The sequence below is a fragment of the Sarcophilus harrisii genome, chromosome 3 (assembly GCF_902635505.1).
Source record: "Sarcophilus harrisii chromosome 3, mSarHar1.11, whole genome shotgun sequence".
NCBI lineage: Eukaryota > Metazoa > Chordata > Mammalia > Dasyuromorphia > Dasyuridae > Sarcophilus > Sarcophilus harrisii.
This window is the reverse complement of record NC_045428.1, coordinates 601,917,206-601,940,061: the sequence shown is the minus strand read 5'-3', so window position 1 is coordinate 601,940,061 and position 22,856 is coordinate 601,917,206. Positions and strand designations below refer to the sequence as shown.

Below are 22,856 nucleotides of genomic sequence, written 5' to 3'. Positions count from 1 at the left end.
TGGGTTCCACCAAAAGACCCCCAACCATCAAGGACCCTGAATCCCAAGACTCACAAAGGAAAGAGCTCTGCAGTGCCTGGAAGCCCACAATTTCCTAGTCCAGCCTCTCCCCTCTCCCCACCCTTTTGCGGGGCCTCAATTGTACTTTCATTCTTTTCTTTGAATGCTAGTTCTTTATGCTTTTTAAGAGGGTTTGTGGTCCTTCCTGTTTCTTTTTCTCGATCAGTTTTGATGCATTATCACAGTCATTCTCTATAAATTTAATACGTTAAACTGAGAAAGAGTTCTGTGGTTATATAATGGTACATCAGTACTCATCATTGATTGGTTCCAGAAGATACAATGAGTGGCAAAAACAAATTTTTCCCATAAGGAGTCCATCTCCAGTCCACAGCCTAACTACCCATTCCCACCCACTTCCCCAAAGGAGCAAGTAAGGCTGCCAGCTGCAAAGAAGCCAGCCCAGCCCAGTGCAGCTGCGGTCCTTCCTTCTTAGCCCAGTTCACCTTCTACTCTTCTAAGAGGAACCATACTCTCCCTCCACCCCACACCAGCCAAACTTCTTTGGGGCTGGAGGCCCTGGATGTGGAGGCAGAAGCTATGGTCCTGTTAGCTCCACTGCTTAGGGCTCTGGCCTCCTCCTGGGGCCCGGGGATGCCAGGAGTCCTGGGTGCTCTAAAGCCATTACCACGCCATCTCCACCGGGGTTCCCACCGCTGCTGATCACACCAATTCTCCCACTCCTTCTCCTCCTACTGAGCACAACAGCCACTCCATGCCCCTTCCAGTCCTACTGTTTGGGGAACCAGGAGACTATCAGCTTGGGTCACATTGTCTAATAGGAACAGCCCCTCAACCTGCCCACCAACAGTTACCACCTCAGGCCTGTGGGCTCCAACCTGCCCACCAACGCCCCCAAGGCCAAGAGCAGCAGCAGCAGCAGGGCAAACTCCTGGCCAACTTACATCCCTCCTTCTCAATCAAGCCAACAACCAAGGGCAACAAAAGCCGAGCATCAAGTGCTGAAACACTGTTCCTATTGAAATGTACCAAATTTTACAAGTTTTGAAGCAGAGGAATGCCAATGTATAACTATATTATATTTGGATTCATACTGTATGAAACTGAAAATTATTTTGAGTTATTTAATTATTGTGAATTGTATCCAATTTTATATTTGCTTCATATTGGATTATATTTTACACTTATTGTGTAATTATATTCTTTTTTATTATTGATTAAAAACTGTATCTTAAGGGGCAGCTAGGTGGTGCAGTGGATACAGCACCAGCCCTGAAGTCAGGAGGACCTGAGTTCAAATCTGGCCTTCCTAGTTGTGTGACCCTGGACAAGTCACTTAACCCCAGTTGCCTCAGCAAAAAAAAAAAGAAAAGAAAAGAAAGAAAGAAAAGAAAATTGTATCTAACCACTGGAATCAATTTTCATGGATCAAATGTAAACTTGATTGTATGGATCTCAGGGGTGGAATTTGTAGAAGTTCCTTATGAGAAAGATAATGCAGAATGCTGGAGGGGATGTGGGAAAACAGGGACACTGATACATTGTTGGTGGAACTGTGAATACATCCAGCCATTCTGGAGAGCAATTTGGAATTATACTCAAAAAGTTATCAAACTGTGCATACCCTTTGATCCAGCAGTGCTACTACTGGACTTATACCCTAAAGAGATTTTAAAGAAGGGAAAGGGTCCTGTATGTGCAAAAGTGTTTGTGGCAGCCCTTTGTAGTGGCCAGAAACTAGAAACTGAGTGGATGCCCATTCAATTGGAGAATGGCTGAATAAAATGTGCTATACAAATGTTATGGAATATAATTGTTCAGTAAGAAATGAACAACAGGATGATTTCAGAGAGGCCTGGAGAGACTTACACGAACTGAAGCTGGGTGAAATGAGCAGGACCAGGAGATCATTATATACTTCAACAACAATACCGTATGAGTATCAATTCTAATGAACTCTTCAACAATGAGAGGATCCAAATCAGTTCCAACAGAGCAGTAATGAATTGAACCAGCTACACCCAGGGAAAGAACTCTGGGAGATGACTATGAACCATTACATAGAATTCCCAATCCCTCTATTTTTGTCTGCCTGCATTTTTGATTTCCTTCACAGGCTAATTGTACACTATTTCAAAGTCCGGTTCTTTTTGTACAGCAAAATAACTGTTTGGACATGTATATGTATATTGTATTTAACTTATACTTTAAAATATTTAACATGTATTGGTCAACCTGCCGTCTGGGGGAGGGGGTGGGGGGAAAGGGAGAAAGTTGGAACAAAAGGATTTGCAATTGTCAATGCTGAAAAATTACCCATGCATATATCTTGTAAATAATAAGCTACGATTAAAAAAAAGAAAAAAAAAAAAGTTCCCTATGAGCTACATCCTGACCACAGACTCAGAATCTGTTGAGATTTTGCCCACTGCAGAAGGGGTAAGGAGGAAAGGAAAGATGAAGATGTTTGTCCACCATAAGTCTTTCCAGCAGCTGTAAGTCAGCTGTGGTTTTCCCCTTGCTTTTGAGTTCTAGAAATCCCCTTTGTGAGTCAAATCAAATCCATCCTCATGTCACAGTAATAACAATCTGAATTTAGTTTGCATCACTGGTACCTTATGTAACCAACCTTTATCAAAGAACTGCTCTGATTACCAGATGGATCCCCAGCTACTGAAGAGCCTAGGATCCTTTTTACTAGCAATTGCTCATAAATTGATTGTGCTCAGACCTTTGCGTCTCAGTTTCTCCTTATGACAAATTTTCATCATGACAGATGTACTCTTTGTGGCACATATACTAAGTATTCCTACTACTTCATTCGCTGTCATATCTATGAACATAATTCATTTCCCTGTGATCCTTTATATCTTACTCTTTCTTTTCTCATGTCTAAAACCACATCCTGAGCACCAATCTTTTTTTTTATTATTCACCTGAAGTATACTACATTCTCCAATGGCATCAGGACGACATCAGATTCTCTTTTTGTACTTAGAACCCTCCTCCCTTTCCAGTCCTCTTTCATCTTACTCCCGCCTCCTCGTATCCTATAATCTGGTAGTAAAGCCCTCCTTTCTGTGCCTTGAACAGCACAAACCATATCCATGGGTTTTCCCTGGCTGTCCTTCACACCTGGAATGCTTCTCTGAAGCCCACCTTCCACAACGAGCCTTTTCCATTCCTCAATCTAAGGGCCTTCCCACTCTTGACTAAACTGTTTAGTGAGTTCTACGTAGCTGTGTCCATGCTAACTCCCCCACTGCTCTGTGAGCTCTGTGACAGCAGGAGATGTTCCTTACTTTTCTTTGAATCTCCAGCACTTAGCAAGAGGTCTGGCACAGAGGAGGCACTTAATAAATGCTTATTGACTCTAAGGTCTAGGAAAGAGCTTGAATTAGAAAAATCATTTTGAAATTTTTTTCATGAGACTTCCATGAGCCAAATCTCCAAACAACGGATATTACAGACTCATAGTTTTATCACCAAAAAGGAAGTGAAGGGAGTGGTGTCCAACCCCTTCATTTCACAGATAGGGAAACTGAGGATTATTATTTATTTACTATTTTTTTATTTCCATGCCTAGGATCCCCCTGCCAAAAAGTCTCTGAAAAAAACAAGATCTTCCTGCCTTCAAGTCCAACACTCTGTTCACTGTGTCACGGAGCTATCTCTTGTGATAACCTCACTCACCTTGACAAAAGTTTCTTGGGCCTTCTTTCTCCAGCATCCATGGCACTTCCCCTTGCTCAAAATGGGAGATCAAATCTTCTCTGGGAACTGGAAGACCTGGGCATGGAGATAAAGAAAAGATGAATAGAAATTTGTGATTCTTTAGGAAAAGGGGCCATGTTAAGCAAGTCACAGGTCACAGAAGGTTCCCACGATGCCTCAAGGATGGTTTCCATGGTATTTATTATTGGGCGCTTTGCTGGGGAATGGAAAGATCATCTGGAAACCACTTTGGAATCAAAAAATTCTGTTTTCTCAACTTCCTTCATAGAAGGATGATTCCATAGAGTTAGACATTATTTAGACAGTAAGAGGCATCTGGTGTGCAACGGAGAGACACCTGGGCCAGGATCCAGGAAGTTCTGAGTCCAAACCCAGTCTCAGAAACGTATTAGCTAAGTGCCCCAGTAAATCACATAACCTGTTTCCCTCAGTTTCCTCAACTGTAAAATAGGAATATCATCTACCTCACAAACTTGTGATAATCAAATTAGCTAATATTTCTTTTAACATTTTTATTTATAATTCTGAATTCCAAATTCTATCCTTCTTTCCCTCCTTTAACCTCTTCCTGAGATGGTTAGCAGATATAGATAATTCATGTGCAATTATGCCAAATATTTCCATTAATCCTTCTGTACAAAAATACTTGAATAAAAGAAGAAAACTGAAAGAATAAAGTGAAATAGGGCATGCTGCATTCTATATTCAATCAATATCAATAATTTCTCAGAAGGTATTAAGTGTGTTTCATCATTAGTCTTTTGGGATTGTCTTGGATCATTATATTGTTGAGAACAGTTCTTCATCAATAATATTGCTATTGCTATATACAATATTCTCCTGGTCCTATTTACTTCAGGATGCAGCAATTCATATAAGTCTTTTCAGTATTTCTGAAATCATTCTGCTTGTCATTTCTCATAGCACAATAATATTCATTACAATCATATACCACAAAATATAAAGAATTGCACATGTTTAACAAATTGCATTACATTAGAAGAGAGAGTGGGGGGGAGGAAGGAAAAAAAATTTTGGAACACAAGGTTTTTGCAAGGGTGAATGTTGAAAATTATCTAAGCATATGCTTTGAAAATAAAAAAAAAATTTTCATTAAAAAAATAAAAAATAAAAAACAAAACAAAAACAGAAACAATGATATAGCATAACTTGTTTAGTTGTTCCCCAATTGATGAGCATCCCTTTTATTTTCAATTCTTAGCCACCACAAAAAGAGGTGCTAGAAATATTTTTGTACAACAGTTCCTTTTCCCTTTTTCTGGATGTCTTTGGGATAGATACCTAGCAGTAGCATTTCTAGATGAAGGAATACACACAGTTTTATAGTCCTGTGAGCATAGTTCCAAGTTGCTATCCAGAATAGTCACATCAATTCACAACTCTACCAACAGAGCATGTGTCCTAGTTTTCCCAGATCCCCTCCAACATCTAACATTTTAACTTTTGTCACATTAGTCACCCTAAAGAGTATGAGTGGTACTTCAGAGTTGTTTTAATTTTCTCTATCAATAGTGATTTAGAACATTTTTCATGATTATAGTTTTGATTTTGTTCTCTGAAAACTACCTGTTCTTATCCTTTGACCATTTGTCAGTTGTATTTTTATAAACTTGACTAAGTTCTCTCTGTATTTGAGACATGAGGCCTTTATAGAGATAACTGCTGCAAACTTTTTTCTCACTTTTCTGCTTTCCTTACAATTTTGGCTGCATTATTTTTGTTTGTGGAAAAACATTTTAATTTTATATAACCAAAAGTATCTATTTTCCAATTTGTGAGGTTCTCCGTATCTTCTTTGGTTTTAAATTCTTTCCTTTTCCATAAATCTGACATAAACTATTCCATGCTCTCTTAAAAATTTCTCAATTTGCTTATTTTATCACCCTTTATGTGTAAATCATATACCCAATTTGGTATACAATGTAATGTTAGTCTATGCCTAATTTCTGCCATTTTTATAGTTTTCCCAGAAGCTTTTGCCAAATAATGACTTTTTGTTCCAAAAGCATGAATCCTTGGGTTTATCATATTTTAGATAACTATGGTCATTTACTATCCCACAAAGTTATTTCTAATCTATTCCATTACTTTACTAATCTATTTCTTAACAAATACCAAATTGTTTTGATAATTACCACTTTTTAATACAGTTTGAGATCTGATATAGGTAGAACCCCTTCTTTCATATTTTTTTACTTATTCCTTGTTATTGAGCTCTTATTTTTCCAGATGAATTTTGTTACTATTTTCCTGACTCTATAAAATAATTTTTTGATAGTTTGATTGGTATGGCACTAAATAAATATAATAATTTAGATGGACTTATCATTTTTATTATATTGGCTCAGTCTACCTACCTATAAGCAATTAATATTTTTCCAATTGTTTAGATCTAACTTTATTTGTGTGACAAGTGTTTTATAATTGTGTTCATATAGTTCCTAGGTTTGTTTTGGTAGCTAACCTCCTAAATGTTTTTCTACAGTTATTTAAAATGGAATTTCTCTATCTCTTGCTGTTGGACTTGCTGGTAATATATAGAAATGCTGATGATTTATATGGGATTATTTTGTAGCCTGCAATTTTGCTAAAATTACTGATTATTTCAAGTAGTTTTTAGCTGATTCTCTAGGATTTTTTAAGTATAATATCATTACCACCTGCAAAGAATGATAGCTTTGTTTCCTCATTCTAATTTCTTTAATTTCTTTTTTTTCTTATTACTATATTACTATAGCTAAGTTCTTATTACTTCTTATTACTATAGTTAACATTTTTAGTACAATATTAAATAACAGAGGTCATTTGCTTCACCCCTGATTGCATTGGGAAGATTTCTCATTTATTTGTATTACAGATAATGCTTCCTGATAGTTTAAGATAAATATGGCTTATCATTTTAAGGTAAGCTCCATTTATTCCAATGCTCTCTAGTATTTTTCATAGGAATGAGTACTGTATTTTGTCAAAGGCGCTTTCTGCATCTATTGAGATAATCACATGGTTTCTTTTGCTTTTGTCACTGATATGGTCAATTATGCTGAAAACTTTCCTAATATTTAACCAGCCCTGCATTCCTAGTATAACTCCCATTTGGTCTTTATATTAACCTGGAAATAAATTGTTTAAATTTTTATGTTAATATTTTATTTAAAATTTTTGCATCAATCAATTCTGATGGATGTGGTCCTCTCCAGCAATGAGATGAACCAAATCAGTTCCAATAGAGCAGTAATGAATTGAACCAGCTACACCCAGTGAAAGAACTCTGGGAGATGACTAAGAACCATTACATAGAATTCCCAATCCTTATATTTTTGTCCGCCTGCATTTTTGATTTCCTTCACAGGCTAATAGTACTCTATTTCAAAGTCTGATTCCTTTTATACAGCAAAATAACTGTTAGGACATGTATACGTATACTGTATTTAACTTATACTTTAACATATTTAACATGTATTGGTCAACCTGCCATGTGGGGGAGGAGATGGGGGGAAGGAAGGGAAAAATTACCCATGCATATAACTTGTAAATAAAAAGCTATAATAAAAAAATATGTAATAATAATAATAAAATAAAATTTTTGTATCAATACACATTAAAACTGATGTATAACTTTCTTTCTGTTTGTTGGGTCATCCTGATTTGGGTATCAGCACCATATCTGTGTTGAAAAAGGAATTTGGTAGGACTCCTTCCTTGCTTATTTTTTGACATAATTTACATAGTATTGGAATTAATTGTTTATTAAATGTTTAGTAGAATTCACTTGTGAATCTATTTTGTCCTGGGGATTTTTTCTTAGACAGTTTCATTAATGGCTAGTTCAATTTGTTAGGTATTTTATTTCTTCTATTAATCTGGGGAATTGATAATTTTATAGGTATTCATCCATTGCAATTAGATTAGCACTGGCATGTAATTGAGCAATATAGCTCCTGGAAATTGTCTTAATTTCCTCTTCACTGGTGGTAAATTCACACCATTCATTTCACCTAGTAATATGTTTTTTTTCTTACCTTCTTTAATCAAATTAACCAATGATTTATCTATTTTATTTTTTTCTTTCTCATAAAGCCAGCTCAGTTTTATTTATTAATTCATGGTTTTCTTTCTTTCCGTTTTATATAAATCTCCTGATTTTCAGGCTCTCTAATTTGGTCTTTAAAAGGAGATTTTTAATTTATTCTTTTTCTAGTTCTTTTAATTGCATGGCCAATTCATTAGTCTCCTCTTTCTCTATTTTATTAATATAAGAAATTAGACATATGAATTTTTTCCTAAGTACTGCTTGCCTGCACCCCATAAATTTTAGTGTCTCATTTGTCATTTTCTTTAATGAAATTATTGATTATTATATGATTTGTTCTTTAACCTACTTGTTTTTAAATTTAAAATTAATTGGAAAAGAAATAATATAATTCTTGTTTTTAAGAATTATGTTATTTCTTTTCCAATTAATTTTTAATCTCTTTCAATTATTCATTATTGAATATAGTTTTTATTGCATTATGATCTGAACAGGATACTTTGACTATTTCTACTTTTCTGCACTTGGTTGTGAAGTTTTTATGTCCTAATATATGGTCAATTTTTGTGTCAGTGCCATGTACTGATGAGAAAAAGGTATATTCTTTCCTCTTCCCTCTCAATTTTCTCCAGAGATTTACCATACCTAACTTTTCCAGAATTTTATTCACTTCCTTAACTTTTTTCTTATTTTTTTAGTTATAGTTATCTAGTTCTGGAAGGAAAAAGTTGAGGTCTTCCACCAGTATAGTTTTATTACTTATTTCCTCCTGTAACTTATTCAACTTCTTCAGAAATGCAGATACTAATTCATTTTTGGTACATATTATGTTTAGTACTGATATGACTTGTTTGTGATACTATTCAGTAAAAAATAATTTCCTTCTTTCTCTCTTTCAATTACATCTGTTTTGCTTTTGCTTTGTCTGAAATCATGATAACTACCACGCAAAGAGTAAAGGTCTATTTTGGAAGATAGGCGGTGCTTTTCACTGTCCATCTCCAAGAAAAAGCTTCCTATAAATTTGATACAATCTCCTTACAAAATAGATATGAAAAAGAAACCAGTTCATTAAAATCAGAATCTGTGAAATGGAAAAAAAATACAATGAACAAAACACCTCATTTCAAAGTTCAGTAGGCCAAATGCAAAAGGAGATAAAAGAGCTAACTGAAGAAAATAATTCACTAAAAATAAGAATTGAAGAAAAAATTTCCTGAGGAGTGTGCAGAGATTTGACAGTAAAAATTCATGTTCAAGTAGACATTAGACTAGAATCTCTAAAATTATTTCCAAGTGTGAAATTCTTCACTGGTTTGATCTCTGACTTCAGGCTCCCTAGAACCAGTAAGGGACAGCTTCAGGAGCAACAAAGGAAACCCTCGAGCTCCCTATCACACAACACATTTTACAGGAAAACCAGGAAGACTCTGTCTTGGACACAAGAGATCAGCACTTTGGTCTCACTCATCATTGATAAATGCCAGAAACCCCGCACACAGGATACAGTGCTTCTTACCCAAGGAGAGCAGGTTCCGGGCATTCTCCACCATGACCTCCTTGTGCAGTTCTTTCTGAGAATGGTCCAAGAGGGCCCACTCCTCTGGGGTGAAGTCCACAGCCACATCTTTGAATCTCACCAACTTCTAAACCATCAAAAATGACAGCAATTAATACTGAAAGAGACTTCAGAATTCATCTAGTCCAAATTCACTGATTTACAGGAAGAAACAGAAAATTTATACCTTGAATAAGTATCAAAGCCAACATTTAGAACCAGTCATGAAAAGCCCAATGGAATATTGACAATAGCAGTTTATATTTACAATTGGAATAAAACTAAGAAACATGTAACCTGGAATTGCTTCTACCTGGGGAATCAGAAAAATGTTTTCTCAGAGATATATGAGGATTCTCTGAAGGAGAAATGGAGAAAATGAAGTGAAATTTCTTTTTCATAAGAACAGATTTAAGTGATATCATTAATAAAATGCCATGAAGGGACTGCGCATTCTGCAAGGGGAGAAGTTTCTGTGATATCCTCTATTTGGGGGACAAAGTAATTTTCCTAAATCAAAGTTCTGATCATGTGAATCCTCTACTTAACTCCACTGAGTCCCTCTACCTCCAGAATCAAATACAAATTCTCTCACATTCAAAGCGCATCATGACCTACACATCACATGGTATTCTAGTTCCACCTTCCTACTCACTGACCCAATGACATGGCCTCATTCCTACTTCAGAAGGAGACAGTTCATCTCTATTTTCAGGGCATTTTCTCTAGCTATCCTCCATCATTCTCTCTCCTCATCTGTCTCCTGGTCTCCAACAAGTCCCAACTAAAAGTTTCCATTCTCTAAGATGCCTTAAGCCATCTGTCTTAAATTAACTTGGATGCCTTCTCTCTTTCAAACAGATTCTCTTATCTGTTTATAGCTTGTTGAGGACTAATTATCTGTTGTATAGCGGACAATTAGTTCAGATTAGGAACTCCATTACATCATCCAAGCATCTGAGTTGCTCTCTGTGGCTGCTAATCCTCCAGAGACCAGGAAGTAAAATCAGCAGCCTGAGCTTCAGTCTGCTAGGCCAATCAATCCCCGAGGATGGTCTCAGTTCTTCCTAAGAAAAAACTATCCAACTTCTGGTGTTAGATGCTAAGAAAGGGGCACCTACATGGCCAAGTGAACAAAGTCAGGCTGCCCCCGGAGTCAGTAAAACCTGAATTCAGATCCAGTCTGAGAAAATGACTAGCCACATGAAGCTCGCCATATCACTTAACCTGTCAACCTAAATCTCCTTAAATGCACAGAGGGCCCCAAGGATGTGGGGAGGGGATCAAAAGACCTCACATTTGTAAAGCACTTAGTACAGTGCCCAGCACATAATGGGTACTCGATAAATGTTCGTTCCCTTCTCTTCCTGTCCTTCTATACCATTGCCCCACTCCAGTTCTCCCCACTCCTGCCAAACTCATTTATTTTCCTTAAGCTCAGATTTGACTACTCTGCTTAACCAATGGCCTCTGCCCGCTAGGATCAATACAAACCCTCTCCCAAGGCTGGAAAACCTTTTCCAAGATGGTCCCAAGGTCTCCTTCCAGCCTTATAAAATACTTCTCCCCTTCCTGTCCTCTTAGCTACATCCACAAGGGCCTTCACTTGGGTTCTCAAAAAAAGGCCTTCTACTTCTCACTTCTCCCTGTCCTTGACTCCACCCTGAAATCCCCTTTTCACACCTCAAGCACCATTTGCTGCATGAAGCCATGAGTGCAGCTTCCAACTGCCCTCCCTTAAACCCTTGTGCATGGAGCCCCTTTGTATAGCCTTGAATTTAATCACTCATTACATAGATGCTACTCTCTATTTTGATGTGAACTTGTAATCTCCCCCATTAGACTATAAACTCATTTGAACAGGAATAATTTCATTCTTTATAGCTTTATTCCTCACCTCTAGGACAGTACCTGGCACAGAGTGGGCACTTTAATAAACTGCTGATAATAATTTTTTTTTTCTAGATGTTTGCTTCCTTTTTCAATCTTTATCTAACTCTGACAAGTTGACTTTCTTGACCTCTGGTTCTACTTCAATAATTGGCCCATTTTCTCATAAGCGCTCTTGACATGTTCCAACCCTTTCAAAGATGTTTGGCTTGTCTATGTATCTTTCCCAAAGTCCTTCTGTTCCCTCCTGAGAATTTTTAAAAATGCTTTAAAGATTCTCTTTTCTTTCTTTTCTTAGGGAGAAGAGAAGAGAATCTGGGAAATGGATACAAGGAAGATTATTCCTACTTAGAGGAAGCTGATGACTCAATAGATACTGGGTCTGGAGTCAGGAAGATCTGAGTTGAAACTTAGACTCAGACACTTACTAGCTGTATCGTCCTAGGCATCCCACTCTGTGTCTCAGCTTCTTTAACTGTGAAATAAAAATAACCAAAGCACCTATCTCATGGGGTGATTGTGAGGATTGCCCAAAGTGGATCTGGAGGGAAATATAAAATTATTAAATTTTTTTGCCTTTCTGACTGATACAGAAAGGCTTCTTCAGGATCTCCCTGACTCAGTTCCAAAAGAAACTTATAGGACTTTGGAAAGCTCCACAAACTATTCATTCTTTTCCCTTACTCCTATCAGAGAAGGCAAACAGTAGGAGTTTAACATATAACAGATGAAGAAGACACTATTGTCTTTGGTCTCCTGCAAACACTGTGCCAAAGTCCTCCTTTTCAAAAAAAAAAAAAAAAGTCTGTCTCAGTTTACTTAGCAACTAATGACAACAAACTTAGAAAAAAGTTTAATTTTACTTATGACTCAGCTTACTTAAAATGAGAAAAATAATAGTGCTTACCCCCCAGGGTTGTCATGAGGATTAAATTAAATGGTGTTTCCTATAGTTGACCTATCTCCTATCAGAGAAGGCAAACAGTAGGAGTTTAACATATAACAGATGAAGAAGACACTATTGTCTTTGGTCTCCTGCAAACACTGTGCCAAAGTCCTCCTTTTTCAAAAAAAAAAAAAAAAAAGTCTGTCTCAGTTTACTTAGCAACTAATGACAACAAACTTAGAAAAAAGTTTAATTTTACTTATGACTCAGCTTACTTAAAATGAGAAAAATAATAGTGCTTACCCCCCAGGGTTGTCATGAGGATTAAATTAAATGGTGTTTCCTATAGTTGACCTATCTCCTATCAGAGAAGGCAAACAGTAGGAGTTTAACATATAACAGATGAAGAAGACACTATTGTCTTTGGTCTCCTGCAAACACTGTGCCAAAGTCCTCCTTTTTCAAAAAAAAAAAAAAAAGTCTGTCTCAGTTTACTTAGCAACTAATGACAACAAACTTAGAAAAAAGTTTAATTTTACTTATGACTCAGCTTACTTAAAATGAGAAAAATAATAGTGCTTACCCCCCAGGGTTGTCATGAGGATTAAATTAAATGGTGTTTCCTATAGGTCAACTAGCCATGATTCCTGGGATACAAGCACAGGGCACACATACACAAACATACATAAGCACCCATAGCGACCCATGGAGACCCAGAGACACAGTGATCCCTCATCTGTGGAAGTAAAGGACGGTCCTGCTCGTCCCCTCCTGATAAAGTGGATCATCCCACTGAGTAGATCAGAAAGTGCAGTGTCCCTGTCTGACATCCTGTGCTGCCATATTCAGGCTGTCTCTACCAAGGACCCAGACAATCCTTTCTACAGGAGCCTTTGCTCGTGGCACATAGCAGACACCATGTAATAGCTCCAACCCCTTTCCAGACTTCTCCCTCTTTTCTCCCTTCACCTCCTCTCTGACCCATGGACACAGGCCTCCTGGCTGGTCATTGGCCAGGACCCTCCACCCCTGACTCTGTGCCTTTCCAATGGCTCCAAACGTCCTCCCTGCTCACCTGGCCTCCTGGCTTCCTTTCAGGATTCACTAAAATCTGTCCTCTGAAAACAAGCTTTTCCTGCTCTTCAAAAATGTGAGGACCTTCGTTGGGGAGCGTGAGGACCTTTGTTGGGAGAGGGCCTCCCTTCTGCACTGCAGGAGTTGCTTGGACACAGCTGCTGACATGATATCTCCCCATTAGACTAGAAGCTCCTTGAGGAGGGACTGGTTTTTCCTTCCTTTGTGTGTAAGGAAAGTTGAACAGTGCTCGGCACCCAGTAGGGCCTTTCTAAAAGTTTGCTGACTTGGCCAAAGAAATGGTAAAAGGAAGGGTTCAGAGAGACCTGGGAAGACACCTGTGCACAGACTGACTCACCTGGGCCGGGGGCCTGCAGCTCCCGGGGGCCATCCCCTCTGGTTCCAGCTCCCTCCTGGGGCCAGGCCTTGGTCCTCTGTGGGCTGAGTGGGGGCTCCAGCAGGACTCCAGAGGCTGACAGGCTTTCCCTTCTCTTCCAGGCCTAAGGGACAGACAGGGAGTGAGTCCCACAGGCGTCAGAAAGACCTCGGCCCGGCCCTCGGACCAGAGCCTCCAGCAGGGGAGGGAGTGGGGGGCGGGGGGGGGGGGAGAGGGGGTCAGGCTTGGAATGAGGACGGTCTGGACAGGAAGCCTCCCTCCCTCCCACCCTCCTCTGCTGCCCCCTCCTTCCACAGAGCCCCAGGAGGCAGGAGGGGGCTGAGCCAGAGGGGATGAGAGGAGCCGGACCTCTCCCTCCTGTTGGGGCCCTGCCCTCCCTGCATCCCCTCACCAAACTCTCCCCCGTCACAACCCACACAACACCCGCTGCTGGGTCTAGGAGGGAGGGCAGCCAGAGCAGGCTGGGGTCGGGAGGGCGGTGGGACGGGGCTGCCAGCAACGACCCGGAGAGCCTGGGGCAGACGCAGGCCTGCCTGGAGTTCAGGTGCCGGGCAGGGGCCCGAGGACTCTGAACAAATCAGGGCCAGGGAAGCGGGAGGTGGGAGGCAGGACTCCGGGAGAGGGGTCACGGAGCGACACAAGAATCCCAGGAGGAAAAAGCAGGAAGCCTGTGCTGGGCTCTAACCAGGAGTCGGGGAGGCTCCTCCCGGAGGCTGGAGGCAGACGAGAGAGCGGGGGGCAAAGGCCTGTGGTCTGCCAGGGAGCCGGCCGGAGAGCCACACGGGCGGGAGCTTTGGGGTCTGGGTCCTGGGGCGATGAAGCAGGACTCCTGGGTCCTTAAGAGAGCCGGGGCTGTTGGAGGACAATTCAATCTCTGACCAGGAGCTGGGGGCAGAGACAGAACACATGGGCCCTGATGGGGAGGTGAAGGCAGGACTCCCGGGTCCCTCTGAGGGAGGCCTGATGGGTGGCCATTGGAACCAGTGGTCAGACTGGGGATGGAGCCCAAGGGCATTTAAGACGCTGAGCCTTCACACACGGAGGACCAGGGAGCCAGTTTTAGCAGGGAAGGGGGCTCCTGATGGACCTGGAAGACACTCACCATGAGGTCAGACTGGGAGAATAACTTGAGAACAAAAAGGGAAAGTTGGGGAGCCCAGCACCACGTGGCTTACTGGAACAGACCTACCTGGGAAGTGCAAGCACAGTTAGCTAGCTTCCGGAAGGCACAGGGAGAAGCAGAAGGATCCCGGTCCCAAAGTTCCTGCTTCCAATCGGCCCGCTGTGGGTGGGCCCTCCCAGTCCCCAAAGTCCCACCCTATCCAAACCGTCAGAGAACCCCAGACCTTCCCTTTCCTCCAATGGCAACTAGAGCCAGGCCCCAGAGCCTGCCTACCTCTCCTCCCAGAGCCCTGCCCTTCGTCACATGGAGAGCCTGGGCCACTCCATACTCTCTCTGGCCTCCAAACCCCACCTCGGGGCTCAAATTCCATCAGTTCCACCACTCGTCAGGCTGGCAGCGCTCCTCCCCCAACCTCCACCCTCTCCCTCCCTCCAGACTTTCCCGTCCTGAAAACATCTCCTGGCCTTCTCCCAGCTCTGTCCCCACCACCCTGATCTTCTTCCAGACTAGGACATCCAAGGTCTTACAGATTTTTCTCCCTTTGATTTCTTTGGGATATAGACCTAGCATGGACACGGTTGGTTTACCCATTCTCTACTTGAAGGGCTACCACTTTTTTCCAATTCTTAACAATTACCAAAAAATGCTGCTCGGGATATTTCAGATTATTTAAGAACTTTTTTTCACATCAATGGCTAATAAACCCAATAACAGTCTCTATGGAAATTTTAATCACTTTATTTGGAAATTCATGGACTACATAAAAAAATGTGCCTAATGATAGAAAGCCATACATGAAGTTTAGCCGGTAATTTATGCCATTAAATATATATATATATATATATATATATATATATATATATATATATATATATATATATAAAACTATGGGTTTGGACTCTAAACTGTCTTCAAATTTCAACAAACTTTTAATTCCAGGAAAATACGGTCATGTTCAAAATTTTAAAAAAAAAATTGCTCTTTCACAATGGAAGAAAATAAATGGGGAGGGAGTGAGAATTCCAAAATCTAACTATATATATATAAAATCTACATATAATTATTTATATATAACCTATATATAGATTATTATATATAATCTAACTATATATATATACATATATATATTTTTTAAATGTTGGCTTTTCCCCATTAAGTCTGTTCATGAATATGAATTCTCTCATGTAAAATAAGAGATGATCTGTAACTGAAGGCCTTCCCACACTGAATCCATCTAGGTCTTGTTCCCAGAATAAATTTTCTATTATATTCCATTATATTAATGTCATAATTTTCTCAGCCATCAGGGCCACTCATGGGTATTTCCTTTTTCTAGTTCTTTCCTCTTACAAACAAAGCCACTCAAAGTATTTTCTTTCCCTGTTTCTTTGATCTTATTAGTGCATAGGGCTGATAGTTATTCCCTAATCAAAGCGTAGGAATAGACTAGAACTTTCAGTGGACAGTTCCACGTTGTTTTATTCACAGGAGTGGTCCAGTTTACTGTTCCAAAGTATCGGTGTGATAAATACTCCTCAGGTCAGGTCTGCCAACATTTGTCATTTTTCTAGTTATTAGTATCTTGGATAAGTGGTTACAAATTTGGAACTTTTTTTCAGATTGTTGTTGAAAGTATCAATTTCTTGTAGTTTTCAAAGAAATTGAAACCTACATTATCATTATTCATGCACTAAATCACTAACAGAGAAATGCAAATGTAAACAAATCAGAGGAATAACCTCAAACCCATCATATTGGCATGAAAGAAAAGGAAAAAAATTGCTGGAGAGGACATGGAATAATGGGTTATTACTTGTATTTAGTGGATTTGTAAAACTGGTTCATCTATTCTGGAGGACAATTTGGAACTATACCCAAAAGGCTGTTATAAACGAAGTCCAAGAAAAAAATCCCTTTTGTGTATTTAAAGACAGTTTTTCCCAGTATTTCGTAGTGATTTTTATATTTGAGGCCTTTAAGTTTGTTGAACTAGTTATTATGCTCATTTACTTTTGTATATTATGCATTCACCCTCTTAAATTTATTAACCTCCATTTAGCTTCATTTGTACTCCAAGGCCAAACTTGCCAGTTATTTCAATTATCTTTTGATTTTCTACTTCGACATTCCAGTTCCCTATGATGAATGTGGCATCTTCTTTGTATTATTTCTAGAACATATTGTAGTCTTCACTGTATTGATCAACTTTGATCATTTCAGCATTATTGATTGGATCACAAGCTGGTACTATTGTGATGCTGAATGGTATCGAAATAATCTACATCTATCCACCAGAAGAAATTCTCAAACTTCCAGAAATGTCTTACGATTTGAACAGATGGGATTCCATCATTTTTTTTAGCTCATACCCCAGTACTGCTTTTCTCATGTTTTCACTGATCATGAGAGCTACTCTACTACTTAGAGATTTTTCCCCACAGGGGTATATGTAATGATCACTTAAATCAAATTCACCCATCTACAGAACAGGGATAATTACAGCACCTAGCTGTAGGTGCAGTAGCAGGGTTATCAGAGGTCAAATGAGACAATATTTATTAAGTACTTTGCAAATGTTACATCATTATATGAATAAGTTTTTATTTTTCCTAGGATCACAAATCTCAGGAAATCAGATGGTCATTTTAAAATTAATATTAAAACAATGTAGAGGAAGGCGGTCTGTTGTACTGGAAAGGGCACTGGGTTTTGTGCCAGGCATAAAGCATTAGTCACAGAAACAATTTTGTACGTAAAAAAATTTGGAGGTTAATAAATTTAAGAGAGTGAATGCATGATATACAAAAGTAAATGAGCATAATAACTGGTTCAACAAACTCAAAGGCCTCAAGTATAGAAATCACTACGAAATATTGGAAAAACTGGAAAACAATCTGGCAGAAAGCAGGTATAGACCAGCATCTCATATGAAAAAAACAAAATCAGATCTAAATGAATACATGACTTACAAAGCTCACCCAAGGAAAAAGAACTGTGCTGGAAGAAGATGAAAAGTAAGGTAAAATGGGGTAAATTAGATCACATGAAAAAGCACAGATGAGCAGTGCTAGTAAAGGGAAAGAAGGGGGGAAGATAAGCATTACCTGGAACTTAATCTCATCAGTTTGGGCTCAAAGAGGGAATAATATACCCTCTCAGTTGGGCATAGAAATTTATCTTATCTTACAGGGAAGTAGGAGGAAAAAGGGGAAAGAAAAGGAAAAGGCTGATAAGAAGGGAGGGTAGAAAGGAGAAGGGGGAAAAGGATGGGAGGAGGGGTGATAGAAGGAAAAGCACATTAAGGAAAGGGTTGATAATAAAACACAAGTAAGGATGGACAGGGTACAAAGAGAGAATATATATATATATATATATATATATATATACAAGGAGAAAATAGTTTAGAAGGAAATACACAGCTGCTTATCACAACTATGAAAATGAATGGAATGAACTCCCAAAAAACAGAAGCAGAAAGCAGAGTGGATAAGAAAATAACTCTACAATATGCTTTTTAGAAAAAAATACATTTGAAACAGAGCGATACACACAATAAATGTTAACACTGAAGCAAAATATATTATGCTTCAACTGAAGCAAAAAAAAGCAGGGGTAACAATTCTGATCTCAGATAAAGCAAAAGCAAAAATAGACTTGAACAAGATGAGGTGAGATCTGTCAAGACAGTTGTAAAAATCGAATAAATCTTCATCTACTTCAGTTTGAGTAGGGCTGAAGGACTTTGAGCATTGATCAAAGGGCATATCTCCCTTCCTACTATATCCCCATGACATCATTTTCTCCCTATTTCAGTCAAATATGAGCAACTATGTACTTATTGGTCAAGTTCAATTTCTTGGGTAGTTTCCATTTAGAATATAAGATCCTCAGCCAATGAGGATAATGGTCAGTGGTGGGAGGGGGTGTATTTGCGTTAGGGATTAAAAGTGTGGACCCTGCCCCAGAAGGGGCTTCTTCCCTTCGATTGTCAGCTTGATGGGTGAGATGCCCTTCTCTCGAGAATGTATAATAAACTTTGCTTTGCCTCTAGAGATCTCTCCAGCTTTTTTTTATTAAATGGTGACCCCTCATCATTTCTGAACCACAGAGAACTAATTAAGAGATACCAAAATAAATGTGATAGAAGTACCCAACTATTATTGATGAATCAAGTGATGGGCATGACTATGCATAGGATACAGAAAATAAATCTTATTTCTTTAAAAAAAAAAAAAAGGAAGGGAAGGGAAAGCTCACAAATTAAAAGAACTTGGAGACAATTCATTTTTCAAGTACTGATAAAAGAATGCATCACCAAATGTTAGAAGGGATCACAGAAAAATAAAATGATCAATTTTTATCACATAAAAAATACTTATGCATCTAAAATTGAATGGGAATCCATTGGTGAAAAGACTTTCAGAGTTTCTCTGATAAAACCTCAAGCACAAAATATAGTCATTTCAATTATGCCGATTCTCTGTGACCCCATTTGGGAAAAACCCAAATAGCAAAGATCTTGGTAGATCCAAAGATATTGGAGTGGTTTGCCATTTCGTTCTCCAACTCATTTTACAGAACTGAGATAAACAAGTGAAACGACTTGCCCAGGTTCATACAGCTAGTAAGTATTTGAAGTTACATTTGAACTCAGGTCTTCCTGACTCCCGAGCTGGCATTCTATCAATTGCACTATTAGTTGTCCATTCTCCAATTCACTTATAGTCAAAAGCTATCGGGAAGTTTTCTTCTTTTTTTTTTTATTTAAAATTTTTTGAGTTCCAAATTCTATCCCCCCCCTACTCATTAAGAAAGCTAGAAATACTTGAGTTATTATGTATATGAAGTCAGGTAAAACATTTTCACATTTCCATTAGCCACCATGAGGAAAAATAAAAAAGAAATACACTTCAGTCTACACTCAAAGTCCATCATTTCTCTCCACAGAGGTAAATGATCTTTCTCATCATGAGTACTTCTTTGTAAAGATAAGAGTTGCTAAGTTTTTCATAGTCAACTATCCTTACAATATTTGCTATTACTGTGTATAATATTCTCTTAGTTCTGCTCACTTCCCTTTGCATCAGTGCAGACAAGTCTTCAAAATTTTTCTGAAACCATCCTGCTCATCTTCTTTTTTTTTATATTCTGTATTCATTTTGAACTTAAACACAAAAAGAACTAGAACATGTTCACAAAACAACATAAAAAGAGGATTGAATATGAAACCATATATTTCCATTTCACATTATTTACTTTTTTTGGAAAACTATATAATAAATTCTACATAACATTTTCAAAGCTACCCTGCTTTTCTGTGCTTCTTTCTAAGTTTTCTTTTTATTCTGTTGTGCACTTTTTATTTCTTCCCATCCTGTCTTAGAAAAGGCTACCTAGAAAAGACACAAATATATGTATATTTGTAAAAGCATAGTACTTCTATTTGTCAGTTTTTCCTTTAAGGATGGATAGCATCTTCCTTCATAGGTTCGTTATATCTGATTGAAATATTTATATGATATTCAAATGACTTAGTCATTCAAAGTTGTTCTTAGAACTATATTGCTGTTACTGAGTGCAATGTTCTGTTGGTTCTGGTCTTTTCACTTTTCATTATTTCATACAAGCCTTTGCATGGTTTTTCTAAAATCCACAACTTATTTCTTACAACACTGTAACATTCCATCATGTAGCATAGCACAACTTTTTTAGCCATTCCCCAAATGATGGGTGTACCCTTGTTTTTCTCTTAGTTCTTTGCCACAAAAAAGAGAGCTGCTATTTGGGCCGCTCTATTTGAGAATATATAAGTTCTTTTCCTTTTTCCCTGGTGACTTTGGGAAACAGATTTATTAGTGCTATTGCTGGGTTTCATAACTCTTTGGACATAATTCTAGACTGTTTTTCAAAATGGCTGGCTCAGTTCCCCCTTCCACAGTAGGGAATTAGTGTCCCAATTTTTCTATATTTACTTCAACATTTATCATTTTCTCTTCTATTATTTTAGCAAATCTGATAGGTGTGAAATGGCATCTCAAAGTTGTTTTAATTTGTTTCTCTAATCAATAACTGAGAGCACTTTTCTCATAACTATATAGTTTTGATTTCTTCATTGAAAAACTACCTGTTCATATCCTTTGACCATTTATCCATTGGGAAATGAGACATATTCTTATGAATTTGACAAAGTTCTTTATATACTTAAGATATGAAATTTTTATCTGAGAAACTGTCCATAAAAATTTTTTCCCCAATTTTCGGCTTTCCCTCTCCAATCTTATCTCCATTGATTTTATTTGTAGCACACCTTTTTTTTTTTTTTAATACAACACTTTTAAAATTTAATATAATCAAGATTATCCATGTTACACTTCACAATGTTCTCTATCTCCTGTACTCCTATCATATGCCTTGACAGGTAATATCTTCTAACTATCTTATAATATCTCTTTATATCTAGATCATGTATCATTTTGATCTTATCTTGGCAAAGGGTGTAAGACAGAGCAGTCTGACTCTCCAGCTAGCCCAACAATGTTTACCAAATACTAAATTCTTATCTCAAAAACTCCATTCTCTTTGTTTGTCAAACACAAGATTCCGATAATCATTTGCTCCTGTGAATTATATATATATATTGTTCCAGTGATTCATTTTTCTATTTCAAATTTGGTACCAAATACCTTCAATCATTATTGCCTTACAATATAGTGGAAGATCTGGTACTGCTAAACCTCCTTCCTTGACGTTTCTTTTCATTAATTTATCTGGACTAACTGACCTTCTGTTCTTCCTAGTGAATTTCATTATTTTTCCTAAATTCAAATAATTCTGGAGTAATTTAATTGGGATGCCATTAAACAGATTAAAGTAAAATTGTCATTTTTATTATACTGGCTTCATCTATCCATGAACAATGACAACTTTTCCAGTTATTTCAACCTGATTTTATATAAAAGTGCTTGATTTAGGCTCCTACAGTACCTAGGTTTGTTTTTTGGCAGGTAGCATCCCAGCTATCCTACGCTGTCTACAATTACTGTAAGCGCCGTATCTTCTCCTCTCTCTTCTCGCAGGATTCTGTTGGTGACGCATGAAGTGCGGGTGATTTTTGTGCACTTAGGCCACAGGTTGCGATCTGCTAAGATTAACGGCTTCTAACTTTAGCTGAATCTCTGGCGTTTTCCAAGCATGTCATCAATATCGCCTGACACAAGAAAGCGTCTCATTCCCTCACCGTCCATCCTGCTTTTTCTTCTCTCACGGCTACTGCCAGCGTTGCTGATGTACTGCTAGACATGCGGGTGGCGAGGGGCAAGCCTGTCTTACTCCTGATCCCACGGGGAAGGCTTCCGGCCGAGCCCCTCACCATAAGGCAGACTGACAGCATTTTGGGAAAAATTCCTTCATCGCTATGTTTTTTTAAATAGGAATGAGGGCTGCATTTCTGCCTCTTTTGACGTATTCATGATTTGTTAATGGGTTTAAATAAGTATAGGAGTTTTAACTGTTATCTTAATGTAACTTAATAATGGTTCATTTTCCTCCAATTAAACCCTGCGCGCCTCCCCCCCGACACAGCCCATTGGCTCGCAGGTACAGACCACGTGACACACTCCTCCTTCCTCCCAGCTGTAAAACTAAGACCGACGTCATTTCTTTGGCCGGCCCGGTGCCTCCCACGGGGCTGGGGGCCACCTCCTTACCTTTGCAGCGCGCCCTACGCCCCCACGCGGAGGAACTTTGCCTGCACTCGGGACCCGGGTCTCTCGGACTGTCCGTCTCGGTCGCCTCGCCCGCCCTCCCCTCTCCGCCCCAACTCCCCGGGTGCAATCGGGCCGCGGCAGAGCCGGGTCTGGGCCGGGGGCTCCCGGCTCGGCGCCCGCCCACGCCCTCGGCCCCTCGATTATCCGGGAAATGGACAATTCTGCAAAGAGGAGACCCCCGCTTCCCGCTCCTTATGCAATAAGCCCCCCGAGGAGTCGCAGGAAGAGAGCGGACCCAGATCCAAGCTGGGGTCCAAGCGCGAGGGGGCCTTACTTGTGATGAACTGTCTCCAGGGCGCGCGAGGGAGACAAGGCAGCTGGGGGGGGCCCGGCGAAGAAGAGCACCACAGGAGCC

The 22,856-nt window shown here is 39.1% G+C and overlaps 1 protein-coding gene and 1 long non-coding RNA gene across 2 annotated transcripts in view; one reads left to right on the top strand and one right to left on the bottom strand.

Moving 5' to 3' along the window:
• The window catches only part of LOC116422936, a 22,772-nt gene extending 11,019 nt beyond the window's left edge, over positions 1-11,753 (top strand). The window contains exon 2 of the long non-coding RNA XR_004233429.1: positions 11,554-11,753. This is a non-coding gene — a long non-coding RNA (uncharacterized LOC116422936). The remainder of the gene's footprint in view (positions 1-11,553) is intronic.
• Positions 1-22,856, bottom strand: part of LOC100932267 (zinc finger protein 665-like) — a 27,216-nt gene extending 4,360 nt beyond the window's left edge. The window contains 4 exon segments of the mRNA XM_031963478.1: positions 3,715-3,810; positions 9,327-9,453; positions 13,574-13,715; positions 22,776-22,856. Coding sequence (XP_031819338.1) covers positions 3,715-3,810; positions 9,327-9,453; positions 13,574-13,606 — 256 coding nt within the window. The 5' untranslated portion in view covers positions 13,607-13,715; positions 22,776-22,856.